We start from the raw sequence: 18,504 nt of genomic DNA on the forward strand, positions 1-18,504 counted from the left end.
GAGATTTTGTCTGCAGAGGCCCTGCAGGCCTCATGTCCAGGGGCCCCTGCTCTGTTTCAAACACATGGAGATTGGCCAACCTTGCTCCGATTTCATTTGAGCTATTTTTTTTTTAATTAAAAAAATCATAATATTCAAATTAAATATCTAGAAAATAATCAGAAACTTCAATAATAAACCATATATAATAATCATATACACAAGTATATATGGACAGAGAAACGTTATGTACAGCCTACATGGGGCAAATATTATAACTGTCAAATATGACAGTTGAGGTTATTTTTAGTGTAGTCTATAGGTAAAGTATAGGCTGAAATTCTAATAATTTAAACAATTCAGTGAAGCAAGTTGTTTTTTTTAAATTATGTATTAAGTCAGTGTTTACCCATTTAAGGATACTATTCAGATATATACAATTACAAATAAAAATTCTTTTCCTAAAAAAAAAATCAACTAGCTTGGTAACAATTCAATGAAATTACATCCAACTCCTTCTCCCTCATTTAAAAATACAGAATATATGTATATATATATATAGTTTAACAGCTGGACACAAGATGTCTCCTACTTTACTGTAAAGTCCATTTTAAACTCAGATTTAAGGTGAGCACAGAGAAATGTTCCCCCTTCAGCAGATGAATGTCAAAACAACCTTATAGTGTTGAACCCTCCACATATATTATTTTTTACACAGAAAATATCCACATGAAAGTACAATAAGTATATTAACATATTTTTGAGTGGAAGGGGACTTTAAATGAGAATAAAAATCTGCACAAATTTACAGACATATAGGGCAGCAAAAAAATATGACGAGGTATAAAAACACTGAGTATCACCAGATGGTGTAATAGTAGATACTGTAAACTCTTGAAGAGTCAGCAGTCCCTTTAAGTACCAGTGTTTCTGCAGGGGGAGGCAGAGTCATCAAAACATTCATCTCCAACCCAGTGAGAGCCCTGGGGACAACTCGTAAAAATGAAATGAATACCAGGACTGCAGACTATAATGAGTTAAACATTTGTGACCAAAATAAATATATAAGTATAATAAAAATGTTCTCAGAACTTACTTATAAATAAAGACAGTGCTGATGGGGTAGGAATTTGACAGACTGAACATTTGACAAGGTGAATATAGTGTACAGTGATAATTGCATCCTGGCAGTACAAGAAACAAATAAATTGTGTTGTCACAAATTGATTCTGTAAGGATGAAGATATGAAAGAACAAATGGTTAATTTCACAAAAAGGAAGGCCAAATTCATGCTAATGGGGATTATATTCCTTTGAGGTACCCTTGAACATGAAACAAACAACTAAAAACTATTACAGGTGTGTTTGGAACAGTCAAAATCAAAGCAGCAGCAGCTGAGATATCCTCACTTTTAGTCCATCATATGAGTCAAGCTTCAAACACACTGAATCTTACATCTCCTACAATAAAACATCTGTTAGTTAGACTCCCTGTCTGGTAAATGCCCGGTTTTTAATGCAGGCTTTCTGTTATCTCCAATCCCAATCCTAAATAACCCTGATGATGTCATCAGGGTTATTTTCTCAGGCTTTAAAGGCCTCTAAAGCCACAGAAGACATTATACATTTTCACAGTCTGAATAGTACTCCCTACACATACCCTTTACTCCCTTTATCTTGAAAGCAAAATGAGGGTAAAATCAGAGAATGGCCTTTAAAGTAGGTGTTTTTGGGTGAATTTCTAAATTTATTTCAATTTCACTTAACACAGATTTACTGAAATACCAGTGTGCTTCATCACATTTATGCCACATATATTACAAGTGAGGACAGCAGTGGAACCATTTGCAGTACATATCCAGTTAGTGAAGAACAGAAGAGTCATTTCACTTTGCAGTATTAGCAATTATTCCTCTTCTTAAAATAAAATCTTCACATTTAGAGTCACGTGAGAAAGTTTGTGACTAACAGTAATGTCTCTAACATAATATGCCATGCTTTATCCTACTGTCTTAATATCATCATGTCTTACCTTTTGAAATGAGTATTGCTCTGCAAAATATCATAGTCAGTGCAGTACATGAGTGAATGTATCCCATGGCTCCTATACAATGTTGTCAGACCAGCAGCTGTGGAAACCTCAGGGAGTTCATGCTTAATTACATATTTTAAATTAGATTAATATTACAATCTTTACTGAGATTTTGTGTCTTTTGGGATCCTTACATGACTGGTTAGATTCTGTGACCTGATTAGAAAACTGAGCTTTATTGCTAGTAATTTTTACCACGGTCATATTGTGAATTTTGTGTTGGTGAAGGTAAAGCCATGAAAGCATGTGGTCCTGTCTAAACATATTAGATATGGTCAAATTGTGATATGTGATAACAGAAACAGGTGCTCAGTAGTGTATAGATGTGTCTATGAGATAACTTCTCACCTGTCAACATTTTTTCGCAGCTGAATCTCTTGTGTCACAGAATTTGACAGCAAAACATCTGTAACAACCAGGGCCATGGCTTCCACTAAGGACACAGATGTCCTTAATATTTTCTGAGAATGTTGCTTTTTAGCATCCAGAGGGAGTTCACTGTCTTCAGTTTAAAATGAATCAGCTTATGATGCCTCTTTATACAGATAAGTTTCACCATTTTATTTTTAAAGATTCCCTCAAAACATGTTATAAGATATCTATAAAAAATACTCTTCTTTAAATAATAATGTGTGTCTGATACGGTTTCTCCACAAAAAAAGTTCAGTCACCTTGTTAAAATCCTTTGAATGACATCTCCTCCTTCTCCCTCATTAAAAATTCCAGAATCTATAAATATGCAAATATATTTCATCTTGTTTAACAGCTGGACACAAGATGTCTCCTACTTCACTGTAAAGTCCATTCTCAGTGTTTATGCACTGGAGGCTTCAAGTTTCCACATCACACTTGTATAAGTTTAATATTGGACCAGGATTGGCTTCCAAACTATGGACGTGGCCGAAAATATTGGTATCCTTCCATCTTTTTTTAAAAAAAAAACAAAATTTTCTCTGTATTAAGTTGAAACTGACAGAAGTATATGGTATCCATCATTCTTTATTTCACATTGAATACAGCTGAAACTCTGCTTTTGATTTACAACTCAACATATTATTTAATATAATAAAACAAATGAAAATGGCATGGCCAAAAATATTGGTACCCTTAACTTAATATTTTGTAGCACAGCCTTTGGAGGCAATAACTGCAGTCAAGCACTTTCTGTAACCCTGAATAAGGTTACAACACCTCTTCACTGGTAGTTTGGCAAACTGCTCCAGTTCTCTCAGGTTTGATGGGTGCTGTCTCCCAACTGTGAGTTTCAGCTCTTTCCACAGATGTTCAATGGGATTCAGATCAGGACTCACGCAGACCACTTCAGAATGTTCCAACGTTTTCTTCTCATCCACTGGGTGCATTTTGATGTATGTTTGGGGTCATTATTCTGCTGGAAGACCCATGTACCTTGAACTTGAAGATCAGCTTGGATCCGTATTTAAGTTTTCCTCGGTTCTTTTTTGACCATTTGAGCAATCCCTCTGTTCAATCTCAGGCCAACTTTCCTCTTTCGACCACGTCCACAGATGTTGGCTACAGCTCCATGGGTCTTAAACTTCTTAATGATATTGGCAACAGTGGTCAAAGGAACATCAAGTTCTTTGGAGATGGTCTTGTAATCTTTGCGTTGACCATGCTTTGACCATGCTTATTATCTTTTTTCTAATGTCTTCAGACCACTCTCTGGTTTTCCTTCTGTTATCTATGTTCAATGTGATGCACACAGTGGCACAAAACAGCAGAGTGAATAATTTTCTCCTTTTAAATTGGCTGCATGATGATTGAAAACACCTGTGATACTAATTAAAACACAATAGTCTGCTACAAATCAATTATTTCTTACAACTTCTAAAGTACCAATCATTTTGCCCAGGCTATTTTAGAATGTCTTTGTAGAATAAGCATGAACTCAGATATTTTCACAATTTTTTTGTTTTGTTCCACTGCAAACCAAATATAGACATGCATTGAGAATAAAATATCTTTTAATTTCGACATTGTTCAGGGCAAACGGTGGATTATTTTTAAAACGCAAGGGTACCAATAATTTCGGCCACATCTGTATTTGTTACGTCACAAATCCTGCTCATAGGCTCACCCTTTAAAATTGGATTTTCAATGAAGACAGAGAATCTTTCCACTTTTAGCAGATGACTGTGAAAACAGCCTTCTAGTATCAAACTCTGCACATACATCATTCTGCACAGTGAAGCTCAAACATCCAACTGTAGGAACAAGAAAAACATTTGAGTGGAGGCTTTAAAGACAACATTTCCCCATCAGAACTGTATTGATGGTGGTGTGTGCAAGGCTTTCAAACAGCATTTACACCTTCATGCTGGTAAATAAAACTTACTGAGAATATAACTGAAAGTGGGAGTGCTGGGGGACTAAAAGTCATTACTTCTATTGCCCTGCTGACAACATGCCCTGTGGGTGTGTGATGCAGTGTGGTCCAAAGCAGTGTGGGAATCCCTGCAGTCCTCCCGGCGGCCTGCTGAGGGCGCTGTTGACTGTGAGGAGGCGCAAGCACGGACGCCATCTTGAGGAGACCCTGAACGCAGCGCTGGTTTGGTGACTGACAACAATCTCAGGCGCATCATGATGGGATTACTCACCAACAAGTAAAACAGCATCACGGCAGTTTTTGGGGAGTTGCAGACACTAAAGGGAAAGCAGAGGAGCTGTCCCGGCAAGTGTGGACCGCTCCGGGTTGTCTGACAGGAGAGAGGCTGCCCTGTAAAGCCTGATGGCCGGCTAGCTGCGCTCTGGACTCCGCCGCGGCCTGCTCGGGAGGAGGAAGGGTGGTGACGGCGCAAAATGCTCCACCGCTGACTCCCAACAAGACACTGATCCTACCCAGAGACTCGCTGCGAGGTGGACGACGAGCAAGATGCACTTATAGATTTTTTTAAACGCTCTTAACTTTCCGATTTGTTGTTGTGTGTAGAGGCCGTGAGCAACAGTGAAGTGCCGTCTTGCGTACACTGAATCCGCAGACATGTCATCCAACTGCTCCAGCGCTGCGCCCGTCAGCGCCAGCAAAACCAAGACGAAAAAGAAGCATTTTATAGGACAGAAAGTGAAATTATTCCGTGCAAGCGAGCCCATTCTCAGCGTTTTAATGTGGGGTGTCAACCATACGGTAAATACATCTTAAACGTCTTGTGGTCAGTAGCGAAGCGGTTTGTTTATGCTGCTGTTTTGATTTAGCTGGATAGCTAGCATGTTAGCCAGCTGCCCTCATCTGTCAAGCTAGCTTTGATGTTGTCAGCATGTAATTATCCATGAAATTATTATGTCATGGATATCCGCTGAAGTGTTTAATAGCGTGCTTTGGCAGAAATCTACAGGCTGCCTGCCTTCATGCTGAGCTGGTGGTTTTCTTACAGTTTGTAGCTCACTGCTGCAGCTTTGCTAGCTTGCTGTGGCTGAAGCGTCCTGCAGGGATTTAAATGTGTCTGTCAAACTCTGCGGCAGCTGAGGGAATGATTATGAGGAAAAAATATCCGAGGCAGGTTGTGCGTTTTCCACTCAACGCACAACGATAACAATGTGTCTTCATAAATCATAGATGGTGTAGTGTTTGGGAGCCAAGTCGTGAGAAGCTGCAGAGTGCAGGCATGGAGTTGGGTGGGGGTGTGTGAGTGGTGAGGCAGGTTACTGATGTTGTTACACAGCTGTCTGCCTATTGTTGAAATAAACCTGCTCGGAGCTTTCTTTCTTTTTTTTGCATCTCCTATGCTCGATGTCTGCATCCAGTTGCTCCGGTTGATTCCATCACTTCATTTCCTCTATAAATAGAGCAGGAAAATATATCACATTCACTTCTGGCTGAGCCTCCCTGTTGCCTATGAAAAGCTCGGTGAGGGGCAGATTCGACCGCGCTGATGGATGGAGCGGCTTTTGCACCAACAGTTTGGTCTTGCTTAATATGCAATAAACCGTTTTTAGCTGTTTTGTCAGCAGACACCCACACTCACCCAGCAGGACTGATGCTTGAACGGCAGCCTCTCAGGTGTGACAGAGAACTTTGGCCGGGGCTGAAACTTTTTGATTTGCTCTGAATGTCGGAGCATCTTTTATGTGCTACAGTAAGGTGCGATTTGTTTCCAGGCCCTTTACTTTTGGTTCTTTTATGGCATTGTGATCAAATGAGTTGACAGTATTGGGTGGTAAAGCGACACTTTGTATTCTGGTCTTGAGTTGTTATGGGAATAATAGCTAAATTAAGATGAATTGACAAAACTGCTGATGGTGACAACTGCCAAAGCAGATCTGACAGTTGAAATGAGCGCGTGCCAACTTTGTGCTGGCAGGTAAACCATGCTGATTTCTGCAAGATGTAACACAGGACCCACAAACGCTTGTTTGGCTGTGAAATGAAATGACAAAGTGGATGCAAATAAGTAATTAAGGAGCCAGCTAATTATATGGTTATCACTGCAGCATCTCCAGTATTCGGCGGGTGAACTTTGGCAGTGGGTGTGTGGGTGCAGCACACAGGCATGGTTATTTGAGGTGTGGGTGGGAAGCTGATCGAAGACATCAAACAGACTTCTCATCAAAGCTTTCTTCTTCTAGTCAGGAGTGGAATGCATTTTTAATAGTGCCCTAGCTGTGATGTTGGGAGGACTACACTTCCACACAGTGTTGCATGGTGTTTAGGTGATGTTCTACACCACCTGTTTGATGCTATTAATCCCCCAGAAACCACACAAGAATATCTCCCTACTTCACTGGAGGCTTCAAGTTTCCACAACACATCATGCATTTGATTTTATTTATTTATTTTTTTTTTTAAATGTCATGTCAGCATATAATTGCCAAGCCGGGTCTATCAGAGGTTTATGTTGAGGGAATGTTGATTAATGACACTTTCATGAAGTCAGTCTGATGCTTTTGAAGGACACACCGTACTCATACAGAAACTTTTAGTTACAGACATAAACACAGTGCATGTTTTCACACTATTTGAGTTCACTAACATGCAACAGAAGTCTCTCTGCATACTGGAAGCTACCTGACTTGACTGTTTGCATTTTGAAAGCCTCATTAAAAATCCTACTTGTGTTGTACAAACATCAACTGTGTGAAATGAGAGATAGTTTCTGTTAATATTTGGCTGTAAATGAGACTGTTTTGACTTTAATTTCTGTTATAAATCTGGGAGTACACGCTTGGAATCAGGTGATAATTAAGTCAGATCAGCTGTTCATAAACTTTGCTTTGCTTAGAAAGTTGAAAGAAATATTGTCCGGAGAAGCTATCGCACTGGTATAACTTTATTAATACACATGAACACATCAGCAGGAGTTTCAGTTGACTGTCAACATGAGAAAAATCTGTATTAAATTACCAAACAGCATCACCAGGAACAGCGTAGTGTGTACTCTGCAGTTCCTTAAATGCTGTATGACTCAACTTTCCCCTCTGGAGTAGTTGTTATCTCTTCTGTCTTTCCTCTCAATTTCCCCTGTGTGGCTGTTTACTTGATAATCTACAAGGAGATTTTTTTTTTGTTTTTTTTTCTGAAGTCCATCAGCGTGAGCTCTTGCTCTGGATGTGTTTCAGCAGATAAGATCAGTGTCTGGCGGCTTAGCGATGGCAAGAACTGCCTGCACGTTCTTTAGTCCCGCAGTTAATAACTGCTGCTGGTAAACACGCAGAGATTTGACAGAACATGTTCGGGTCGCACAAAACTCACTGACAAAAGATTTTGTTTTGTTTTTAAAAAATCCTACAGTATGAGTTGTGATACAGCACTTTGCATATATATTATTTGAGGGTAGAATGAGATGTTTGTTCATGCTTTTCTCACATTTATCTTTATGAGATATGAGATTCAAGGTTTATTTGTTTGTCTGAGACTGTTCAACACTATAATACTTTGTTTGTTTTAAGCATATTTTGTCAAAACTGTTTAAATCTAATATTGTTTTGATTTCTTTTGGTTCCTAAATAATTGTACTGTCTGTTGGCCTTTTCCTCTTTTCTTCAGGCTCTTGTCTGATGTCTCTCCCTCGCTTTCTTTCTCCCTCTCCTTCAGATTAACGAGTTAAGTAATGTGCCTGTACCAGTAATGCTGATGCCAGATGACTTTAAAGCCTACAGTAAGATCAAAGTGGACAACCACCTATTTAACAAGTAGGTACATTGCAGCTTATGTACAGTCCGTACAGTCTGTTAAAGGCCCAATCTGTAGTCCGAGTGTAAACAAACAGAAGGATCAACTCACTGGCAGAGCTTAAAACACCTGCTGTCACTCCATCTTTGCTCAAACTCTCCAATTACAGTGCTTTATACTGTAGAAAATCATCAGACCCCTATGAGATAGTTACTTTGTCACCCAAATATAGCCTTAAAACATTAAACTAATGAAAAAAGGCAACAGTTCAAAATGAAAAACTAGAATAACAGGGTTGGAAAGTTATCAGTCAGCTGATTTAATACTGGTTGAGCCTCCGTTTGCTGCAGTTACAGCCATCAATCTGTTTGGATATGTCTCTACTAGCTTTGCGCACCTAGATTGGGAAATTTTTGCTCATTCTTCTTTTCAGAATTGTGCAAAGTTCAGTCAGATTCCATGGTGAGTGGCGATGGACTGCTCTCTTCAAGTCCATCCTCAGATATTCTATCAGATTTAAGTCAGAGCTCTGACTTCACCACTCAAGGACATTCACCCTCCCGTCCTTAAGCCATTGCGATGTTCTTCTGGCAGTATGTTTAGGATTGTTGTTATGTCGGAAGGTGAATGACCTGAGGATTGGCAGAAGCATCCCCACAACCTAATGTTGCACCATCATGCTTCACAGTGGGTACGCTGTGTTTGGTTTACACCAAACATAGCACTTAGAGTTCAGTCCAAAAAGTTCAATCTAAGTCTCATCTGCCCATAGAACCTCTTTCCACATGGCAACAGAATCTTCCAGGTGTGTCTTTGCATAGCACAAACTGTGAGTGTGGCACGTTGTCAGAAAAGGCTTCTTTCTTGCCAGTCTGCCATACGACCAGCTTTGTGTAAAGCTTGTGAGATTCTCGTCACATGCACACACCAACCAGTCTCAGCCCATAAAGACTTGTAAATCCTTCAAAGTTGCTTTTGGCCTCTTGGTAGCTTCTCTGATCACTGTCCTCCTGGCTCGGTCATTCAGTTTGGACGGATGGCCTGATCTAGGCAAGGTGTTGGTGCTGCCATAAGCTTTCCACACTTCTTAACGATGCTCTGACTGGGACTCAGAGGGATAGCTAAAGCCTTCCAAATCTTTTTGTAGCCTTCACCTAACTTGTGCTTTCCTACAACTTTATCCCACAGGCCTTTTTTGAAAGCACTTTTCCAACTATGGTGAATTCTTTGCAGTACTACGCACTACTAGTAGTGGAATCCATCAAGAAACAGCTGGTTATATTCTGAAGTAATCAATATTCACTACAATTGATGTCAGGCAAGGAGTTGATCTGGAAGTTGATTGGTTGCACCTGAGCAGGTTTATAATAGTATTCTCTAAGGGGCTGATCACTTCACCAAACTAGGTATTTAACTAATTAATATTTAATAATTGTCCAGAATGTTATTTTTGCTTTGATGATGAGGGTTACAAAAGGTAAAGCTATTCACAGGGTATGATGACTTTCTATTTGCACTGTATGTATTTGAATGTATCATGAACTTCTGGTTGTAAATGACAGATTGCGCCTTTAACGTCTCCTTCCACTCATCTTTTTTTCCTCTGAATGGCTGCTGTATATTTGCTGTATTCAGAATGAACGTCAGCACACATAATGTGACAGTGGAGTATTACTGCAGGATCAGGTTGTTCACACACACATTGTGGTCGTTGAAGCAACACGAACACTTAACTGAGCAGCTTTGCAATTCAAATCACCCTCATAGAGGAAAGTAGCAGTACAGGACTGAAGCAACGTGGGGGTTTCTCTAAACCTGTAGGTTGATCATCTGCTAGAGCCCCTTTGGTCCTGAGGTAGACAAAATAATGAAAACACATTCCATCTGCAGTAGCCAGGTCATATATATGTCTATCATGAACCTGTTGATTAGTTTCAACCTGGGACTGTTGTTCCTGTTCATCTCTGCATTTAATCTGTGTTTATTGTCATGATTTTGTAGTCGGTTCCCCTTTTGACTGACAATACACACAAAAGACACAATAGCCACCTACCTACTCATCCCTTCCATCAGTCCATCCACGCAAGTTCTTTGTGCGATGCACCTGCAGTTTAGGTGAAGTCATTTAGGTCTCATGTTCTCATAAGAGCTTGTGCATCAAAGTACAAACTGCTGGGGTATTTGTACAGCTGGTAATATGGAATTCATTTTGTCTAAATAAAGAAACACAAAGAAATGTTGTGATCAGATAACGTCACACTATAACAGCAACATAAAACTATTATCTCATTATAGAATATGACAAGGAGCTACAATGTGACTTTGTTAGGGACATCCTCTATTTCTAGCAGCATGTGGAATTAATTTTGTCCAAATAAAGACGCACAAAGAAATGTATAACAGCAAACCAAACGATTACCGATTTGACACAGAGCTTATCAGTTTCATCGTTGAAACACAAAGGAATGTAAATTTGCATCCAAAATCACAGTTTCAACACAGTAAAACTTTGAATTTGAATGCAAATCAGATTCCTTTGATAGTTTTGGTTTGCTGTTTATAGATGTTTTGAAATCAAAAACTTTTTTTGTATTTCTTTACCTGCCAGGAATACAGGATGTCCCTCATAGACAGAGTTCAAATAAAGCTTATATATATATGCTGTAAGATCACTGATGAGATCTACAGACTTGGCTTTCATTGTCTGTATAACTCATATTTCATGAAAGCTGTTTTGTTTTGTAAAGCTAAATGTAAATGAGGTGTTGATGGAAAAAAGCTTGATGTTTGCTTCGCTGTCTGCTGCACTTTCTAAAGCTCTCATCCAGTGAACCAGCAGCACCTAAAGACAAGCACAACAAATACATTTGTAGAAGGAGCAGGTATCTGTAAATGTCAGCTCTGATTTGTATTATTGTCTGTGCAGGATTTAAACCACAGGGGAAATAAATCCCAACAATAAGCAAGCAAACATTTTTACAGCATCTGCCGGTTCTCTTCCTCATTTCCAGTAATGATCCTCTGACCTCTTTGTTGTACCGACTGTGTGTGACTCTCTGTCTCTCCTCTGTCAGAGAAAACCTGCCTAGTCGCTTTAAGTTCAAAGAATACTGTCCCATGGTGTTCAGAAACCTGAGGGAAAGGTTCTGCATCGATGACCAGGACTACCAGGTGAGCCACTCACGACTAGAAGATACAACTCAGGTTAAAGTGAAAGAGCTCCTCGAGGAGATTGAAACTTTTTTATTTTGAATCCGGATCTGTTCGCTTTGGCAGAACTCTCTGACGAGGAGCGCCCCACTCAACAGTGACTCCCAGGGTCGCTTCGGCAACCGCTTCCTGTCCAGTTATGACCACCGCTTTGTAATCAAAACCGTGTCCAGTGAGGACATTGCTGAGATGCACAACATCCTAAAGAAATACCACCAGGTAGAAGCATTGTACCACATCAAGGGACATTACAGAGCCAGATAGAGCAGAATATCAGATATCAGTATTTTTATCTCAGTACCTGCAGATTTAGAGAAATTTAGAAGCATCAGTTTGTAAAAAAAAAAAAAAAATCATTTGAAATCCGCTTCCTTCCTTTAAATCTAAGATAAACATGTATGAAAACGATGCAGCTCTGTAGAAACGATGAGACCGTGCGCAGCTTTAATCAGTTTTCATACTGAACATTTGATTCTTCACTCCCACACTTTCCCGTTAAACTCTCTCCTCTCCTCCCTTGATTGTCTCTAGTTTATAGTGGAGTGTCATGGCAACACGCTGCTCCCTCAGTTCCTGGGCATGTACAGGCTAACGGTGGACGGGGTGGAGACGTACATGGTGGTGACCCGGAATGTATTCAGCCATCGCCTCACTGTACATCGCAAATATGACCTGAAGGTATGTCGGCCAGCTGCACACGTGTGATATGTGACTGTTAGAATATTTTAAATAAAGGTGGGAGTTAATGGATATAAATGATGCAAGGACACTGATTTGTTACTGCTCTAATTCAATTTAGAATGGAATCAGATCACCACAGTTTTTAATGAAGTTTGCTCGGATTTGTCGGTGATTATGGGGAAAAACATGCACTGTGTTGCATAATTTTTTATTATCTAACTGACCATTGATTGTCAACACGTCCGTTAATCAGTTAAGATAAATTCCCATAAATCCTTTTCCCCATCCAACTTGTATCCTCAGAAGAAGAGAAATCAATATCATGATTGCTGCACATATTCTTACATGTGTGATTTAAGTCTGTGCTCATAGTGTTTATTTCTGTTTGCGTGTTTATTAGGACACACCTTTCATTTCTGGATTCATATAGTACTTTCTCCATCTTTTGTTATTTAAAAGTATTTAAATCCAGTATTTTGCATGTACTTTCCTTTTATTGTGGTCATAGTTTAAGAGACAGTGAAGGATGATTTATGTTTCTGACTCTCATCAATAAACTGAATTTTGCAGTTTATATTCAAGATGTTTTTCATCAGGAGGAGGAAAGGTGTGACAAATGCATGTCACTATACTTGAAAAGGGAAGAGTTCATTATCTCATGTTTACATTTACAGTAGATAACAGATCAGTTTATTGATAAAAACTGAGAACTCTGTTAACAAAGGATATGTTGTACAGTTTCCCTGCCAGTAGCTGTGAACACAGCCGCCGCCCCTCCCTCCCCTCCCACCGAAAAAAATGTCTTCATAGCATATGCCTCTCCGCCTGCCAAGTATTCTCAAGTATTCTCTGGAGAAAACAGCCCTCGCTTTCTACTATTGACAGTTTAAAAAGCCGCTGTCTAAGGATAAGTGGCAAGATGCTAACAATGTCTTTTATGTATCCTCAGCTGCCTTCCATTAGTTCTATTTTTATTCTCGTTTTTCTTCATTTTTAGGGTTCTACGGTCTCAAGGGAAGCCAGCGACAAGGAGAAGGTACGTTTTATTTCTGTGCCATGACGGCTTGCTGACATGATGCAATAAAAATAAGCGCCCTTATCTCACCCCAGAGGCAAACTTGTCAAATGACAGCTAAATTAAGTAGTTAGAAGTAAGCAGATGTATTCTAGTACTACTTTGTGGCCTCTTGATGTCTCTGTGTGTGTGTATAGTACTCTGTTATACTGATGATGCAGACTGCTACTCATCATAACCAAATCAAAGTCAGATTTTTGGGGAACTTAAGTAAGACATTAAACATTAAAAAGTTTTTTCCTTCTACTGCTGGGTTGCCTAACATTCGTCCCTCTCTTCAGGCTAAAGAACTCCCCACTTTTAAAGACAACGACTTCCTGAATGAAGGCCAGAAGCTGCAGATAGGAGACGACAACAAGAAGTACTTTTTGGAGAAGCTAAAACGTGACGTAGAGGTAAGAAACACGTCCGGGTTTTCATCTGGACTGCTGGAAAAACTGATGGGTCCTTGCTCCATTGAAGATATTTTAGACCTCTTTGAGGATGAACCACACGACTCTTCGACTTTTGTCAAAACAAAACCTGTCACTGCTTTTCCAGTCAGGACCCTGAAATGAAATACTGCATCTGAGACACTCAGATTCAGTTTCACGTGTTAAAACTCATTGTTGTAGATTTGCTTTGACGCAACCGTGTAATTTATATCCTTTTTTTTTAATCTTACAGTGCACGGATAAAGAAAGCTGGGATTGTTACCTTTCTTTAGTTGCTCTTTGATCAGAAAGTTGCTGATTTAAATTAATTTTAAGACTATTTTATTTTGGACAAAAGTTCATCTGTTAAATGAAAGAAAGTTTGTGTCAGAAAACATTTATATTCCTCCTCAGCTTGGTGTTGTCACCTAAACTGTATCAACCAGACGTGTGTAACTGTCTATCTGAGACACTGGCCTGAGTGTTTTCTGTATGTGTCAGTTCCTGGCCACCCTGAAGATCATGGACTACAGTCTGCTGGTGGGCATCCATGACGTGGAGCGGGCGGAGCAGGAGGAGATGGATGTGGAGGGCGCCGGAGACGAAGAGGAGTACGAGAACGACGGGATGGGCGGAGGCGTGCTCACCGGCTCCTTCGGCACGCCTCCCGACAGCCCCGGAAACCCCCTCAACTGCGGAGGATTCTTCGGCCCCGGAGAGTTCGACCCCTCTGTGGACGTTTACGCAATCAAGAGCCACGACAGTGAGCCTCGTCTTTTACATCTGTCTGACTTACTGAAAGTAGTTTCAAATTAAACATTTACAGTTAAAGGTTAAGAGCGCACGAAATTTAAGAGTGTAGCGGTCAAAGTTGCAGTACTCAAACGATAGCGGTAGAGATGTGTCTCCCACGGAGTTCATTGTGGTGCGTTGTTGTTGTTGTTGTGCTAGGTGCTGTGAAGAAGGAGGTGTACTTCATGGCTATCATCGACATCCTCACGCACTATGATGCTAAGAAAAAAGCTGCACATGCTGCCAAAACTGTGAAACATGGGGTGAGTGTTAAGACTACATCATCTTTCATCAGTCCATGAATACACATGAAAGAGGCAGAAGACACCGTAATATAGATCAGTCTGTGTTTAAGGTGGAAGAAGAGAAGCCGCCATTAGTGAAGCGGCGGTCCACTTGTAAACCCACATAGTAACACTGTCCAGGAGATCCTTAACAACCTGCTACATGATTATGATCTAAAAAAAACTGTTCAACTTTCTGCCAGACAGCTGGGCATCTTTTCACCTGCAAATCATCAAAAGCGCACTAATTCGCCTGTGCTCTTATCAGCTGCTCTAACAATAAGCTCCAACTTTAGTAAACAGAAAACAAAATCAATAAGCCTCTGCTCCACAAAATCAATTTCACTTTGATTCATCTCCATTAAAACCACTCGTTTGCATCCCGAGCAGCCGACCAGAGGCGTAAACACAGAAAAATCTGCCTGTGGTGTTTAGGGGACCTCGTGCTGACCGGGTTGAGGTCTCTCTGTGTTCTTTAGTGTCATGTGTTTCAGATTTTTCTTAAATGATGCATCTCGTCTGATCACAATTAAAGAAACTATGGATTTTGTTGGTGTGTAATTATAAGCTGCAGGTAATGCTGATGATCCACAGCACTTTCACAGACTGGACCACACTGTGGAGGTCTGACAAAAACATTAAAGGACAGGTTCACAATTTTTCAAGTATGTCTAAAAAAAAAACAACATAGAAACACTGAAAGAGGTTTTCATTGCTGTAATCATTCCTCCTGTTCATACTGGCTATTAAAAGATCCCCTTCAAATGTGCTGTACAATACATGTCAACACTCACACACACATTCACACACTGATGGCAGAGGCTGCCATGCAAGGTGCCTGCTCATCAGGATCTAATCTCACACACATTGACACATACACACTAACGCCATCAAGAGGTGGCTGGTGGTTCAGCATCTTGCCCAACGACACTTTAACACGCAGACTGGAGGAGCCGGGGATGCAACCGCTGATCTTCCAATTAGTGGACAACCCGCTCTACCTGTGAACCACAGCCACTCCCCATGCATAGAGGCTTCAGCAGTCTGAGTTAGTCATATCAAGCAGATATCTGACACATTTACAGTCTTTTTAGCATCAAATTCCCTCTTTGTGTTTCCTCAGACAGTGTTTCCCTGTTGAGCTGCGGTGGAAGTATAATAACAAAAAGAGGAACTTTGGCACTAAACAGACTGTAACATTGAAAGATATCGACTTGATTTGACTCATTTGGATGCTGACGCTTCATATTAGCTTCAGATAAACTTTTAAATACATTTTTGCACAGAAGGACTGTGGATTTTGTCCCCCATCACTTCCATTGTAAGTGCATTATGAAGGAATCTTCTAATGGTCAGTATGAACAGGAGGAATGATTACAGCAAGAAAAACCTATTACAATGTTCACTTGGGCACCTGACTGTTGTTTTAAGACAGACTGTGATCCTGTCATTTTTAATGTTTTTCCCCAAAGCTTGTGCCGTCGTAACCTAAGTTAGTGTTTCGAGACCCAAACATCTCTGCTGTCACTGTCAGTGAAGATGTGTTCAGTTTGACTATGCCAGCACAGTAACGGCCGCAACTCTAAGGAGCACAACACATAAATCTGCATCAATTTTTAAATGTATCAAGTGCTGAGATGATCAGACAATTTTCAGAAAAAGACTTTTAAGCACAAATGCCAGACATTCTCTGGTTTCAGCATCTCACCTGTGAAGATTTGCTTTTTTTCTCTGTTTTATGTCAGTGTTAATATCTTTGGGCTGTTTGTCAGAGAAAACAAGAGAATTGAAGACATCACTGTAGGCTGTAATAGATTGTGATGAGCATTTTTCATTACTGTATATACTATACTATTAAATTCAAAATATTTGATGAATTGAAACAATAAATATATGAATTGATTAGTTGCAGCCTGCTGAGTTACAGTTGGGTTACATCACAGGGACCCTTGGAGTGACTGACACCACGTAACACAAAAAAAACTGAAGCCAAAAGTATTAACATTCCTACTGTATCTCACTTTTTGCCTTTTTGCTCTCACAGGCGGGGGCCGAGATCTCGACGGTGAACCCGGAGCAGTACTCCAAACGATTCTACGAGTTCATGTCCAATATCTTATCATAGACTCATCTCCCATCTCCCAGTCCAGCCAGTCACATCCTGTCATAGATCTGTCAAATGCCATGCACTTATTTCTCTCCTCCGTCACCTCAGTGTAGGTCCATCTCTCCCCTCCTGCCTCTCTCTCTCTCTCTCTCTCTCCCCCTCTTAAAAAGAACCAGTATCCTTCCAACAGCTGGGACAAGTCTGGCAGGAAGGATCCTTAGAGGCTGTTACACTGTCACACACACACACACACACACATACAGATACAGATAAAGCAATGATCCTTCTCGCTACCACCTCCTTTGCTCCCTCATCCATCGCAAGGAAAACTCGTGACATCCCTCACTGAATTTGGAACGACACCCCGATAATCTCCCTGTCCTTTTTGTTGTTGTTTTTTTTTTTTTTTTTTTACATTCTTCTTCCTCCCGGTCCTCCTCAGCCACCTTGTTACTCCTCACGCCAGCACGGGAACTGTCTCACTAATGCCTTGAACGAGTGTGTCCGCTTCAGCAGTTAACAGTCCGTTAGTACAGTCTCTTCGGTTTCTGTTCATGTTGTTGTTGTTCTTATGATTTCTATTAGACACACACACACACACACACACACACAGATGTAGACAAACTCGCACAGATGCAGAATGGTCAGATTGCATGACAAACTCTTCGACAGTCGCCACCAGGCTTCTCTCTCAATATCAACAAAAAAAATAATAATAAAAAGTACTGCTGACAAATTGGAACGACGGGATAAACACATTACTATATAATGGTGTATTAAGTAAATGAATGCAATATCAAAAATGCATGGCTGATGTGTACATGAGACTCCACCAGTAAGTTGAACATCAAACCACTGAACTTAGCATCTGAGTGTTAAAAACAGAAAAAAAAAGAAAAAAAAACCAAGAAAAAAAATTGGTGTTTGAATGTTACGTTGCCATATTGTTTTTGAATATTTTTGGAATTTTAACCGTGAGCTTGGTGGAGGTTGGTCTAAGAAAAAAAAATTCACATAAAAAGGGGAATTCTGCAGCAAATACTTGTTTTATTACCATAAGAATCATTTTTATATCTTGTTTACATTAATGTAGCAATTTTGTGTTTGTATACAGTATTGTTTTGTTACCAACAGACATTAGAAAAAAAAAAAAGGTTACTTGAAAATGATTCATTGCATATTAAAGGGAGTTTTATCTTGTCTTTGTCGTTTGGTGTTTGGCTGTTCATTATTTTCAGTTTGTGCTGTTGTGTTAAAGCATGACGAGGCTAATTAATATCCTTTAGACTATTATGATTTTCACCCAGTTATTTAAGTTAAATATGATCCCAGCTTCCTTGTATATTTTGAGAAGATCTGCTTAAACAAACATTATTTTGCTTGGTTTTGTGGTGTGTTTGAATGCTGCAGGATTTTATTTTTGATCAGACTAGAGGAACAATTGACAACACCGTAAACCGAGTGTGAAAGCTCATTCTTGACCTTGGAAACAGTGGTGTGAAAAAACTTCAGAAAATACTCCATCCAGCAGGTGGACCAAAGCAGAACTATCAGGTTATTGAGGCAGGTTACATTAAAGGGGTGCTGAAGCGATCTAGTCTTGTGCTTCTAGAGTTTGGGGACGTATATGAGAGTTTAATTTTAAAAAGAATAGTCAGAGTTGAAGCTGCAGACACTGAGATCCTGACATTTTGTCCCTAGTGTGGCTCAAACTCTAAAGGACAACACTTCCCACAAAGTGGTT

The 18,504-nt window shown here is 40.0% G+C and overlaps 1 protein-coding gene across 2 annotated transcripts; it reads left to right on the forward strand.

The window, feature by feature from the left end:
* Positions 1-4,582: 4,582 nt before the first annotated feature.
* LOC121911536 (phosphatidylinositol 5-phosphate 4-kinase type-2 beta) lies at positions 4,583-17,962 on the forward strand. 2 transcript variants are annotated; one of them, XM_042433109.1, is made up of 10 exons: positions 4,583-5,216; positions 8,121-8,218; positions 11,273-11,369; positions 11,475-11,627; positions 11,940-12,086; positions 13,087-13,125; positions 13,446-13,559; positions 14,079-14,340; positions 14,529-14,632; positions 16,698-17,962. In XM_042433109.1, the coding sequence occupies exons 1-10, from the start codon at positions 5,073-5,075 to the stop codon at positions 16,776-16,778; spliced, it is 1,239 nt and encodes a 412-aa protein (XP_042289043.1). In that variant the 5' UTR covers positions 4,583-5,072; the 3' UTR covers positions 16,779-17,962. The 2 variants fall into 2 exon arrangements, with proteins under 2 accessions (XP_042289043.1, XP_042289053.1); XM_042433119.1 differs by having other exon boundaries at positions 4,583-4,948.
* Positions 17,963-18,504: the final 542 nt, after the last annotated feature.

The sequence above is a fragment of the Thunnus maccoyii genome, chromosome 2 (genome assembly GCF_910596095.1).
Source record: "Thunnus maccoyii chromosome 2, fThuMac1.1, whole genome shotgun sequence".
Classification (NCBI taxonomy): domain Eukaryota; kingdom Metazoa; phylum Chordata; class Actinopteri; order Scombriformes; family Scombridae; genus Thunnus; species Thunnus maccoyii.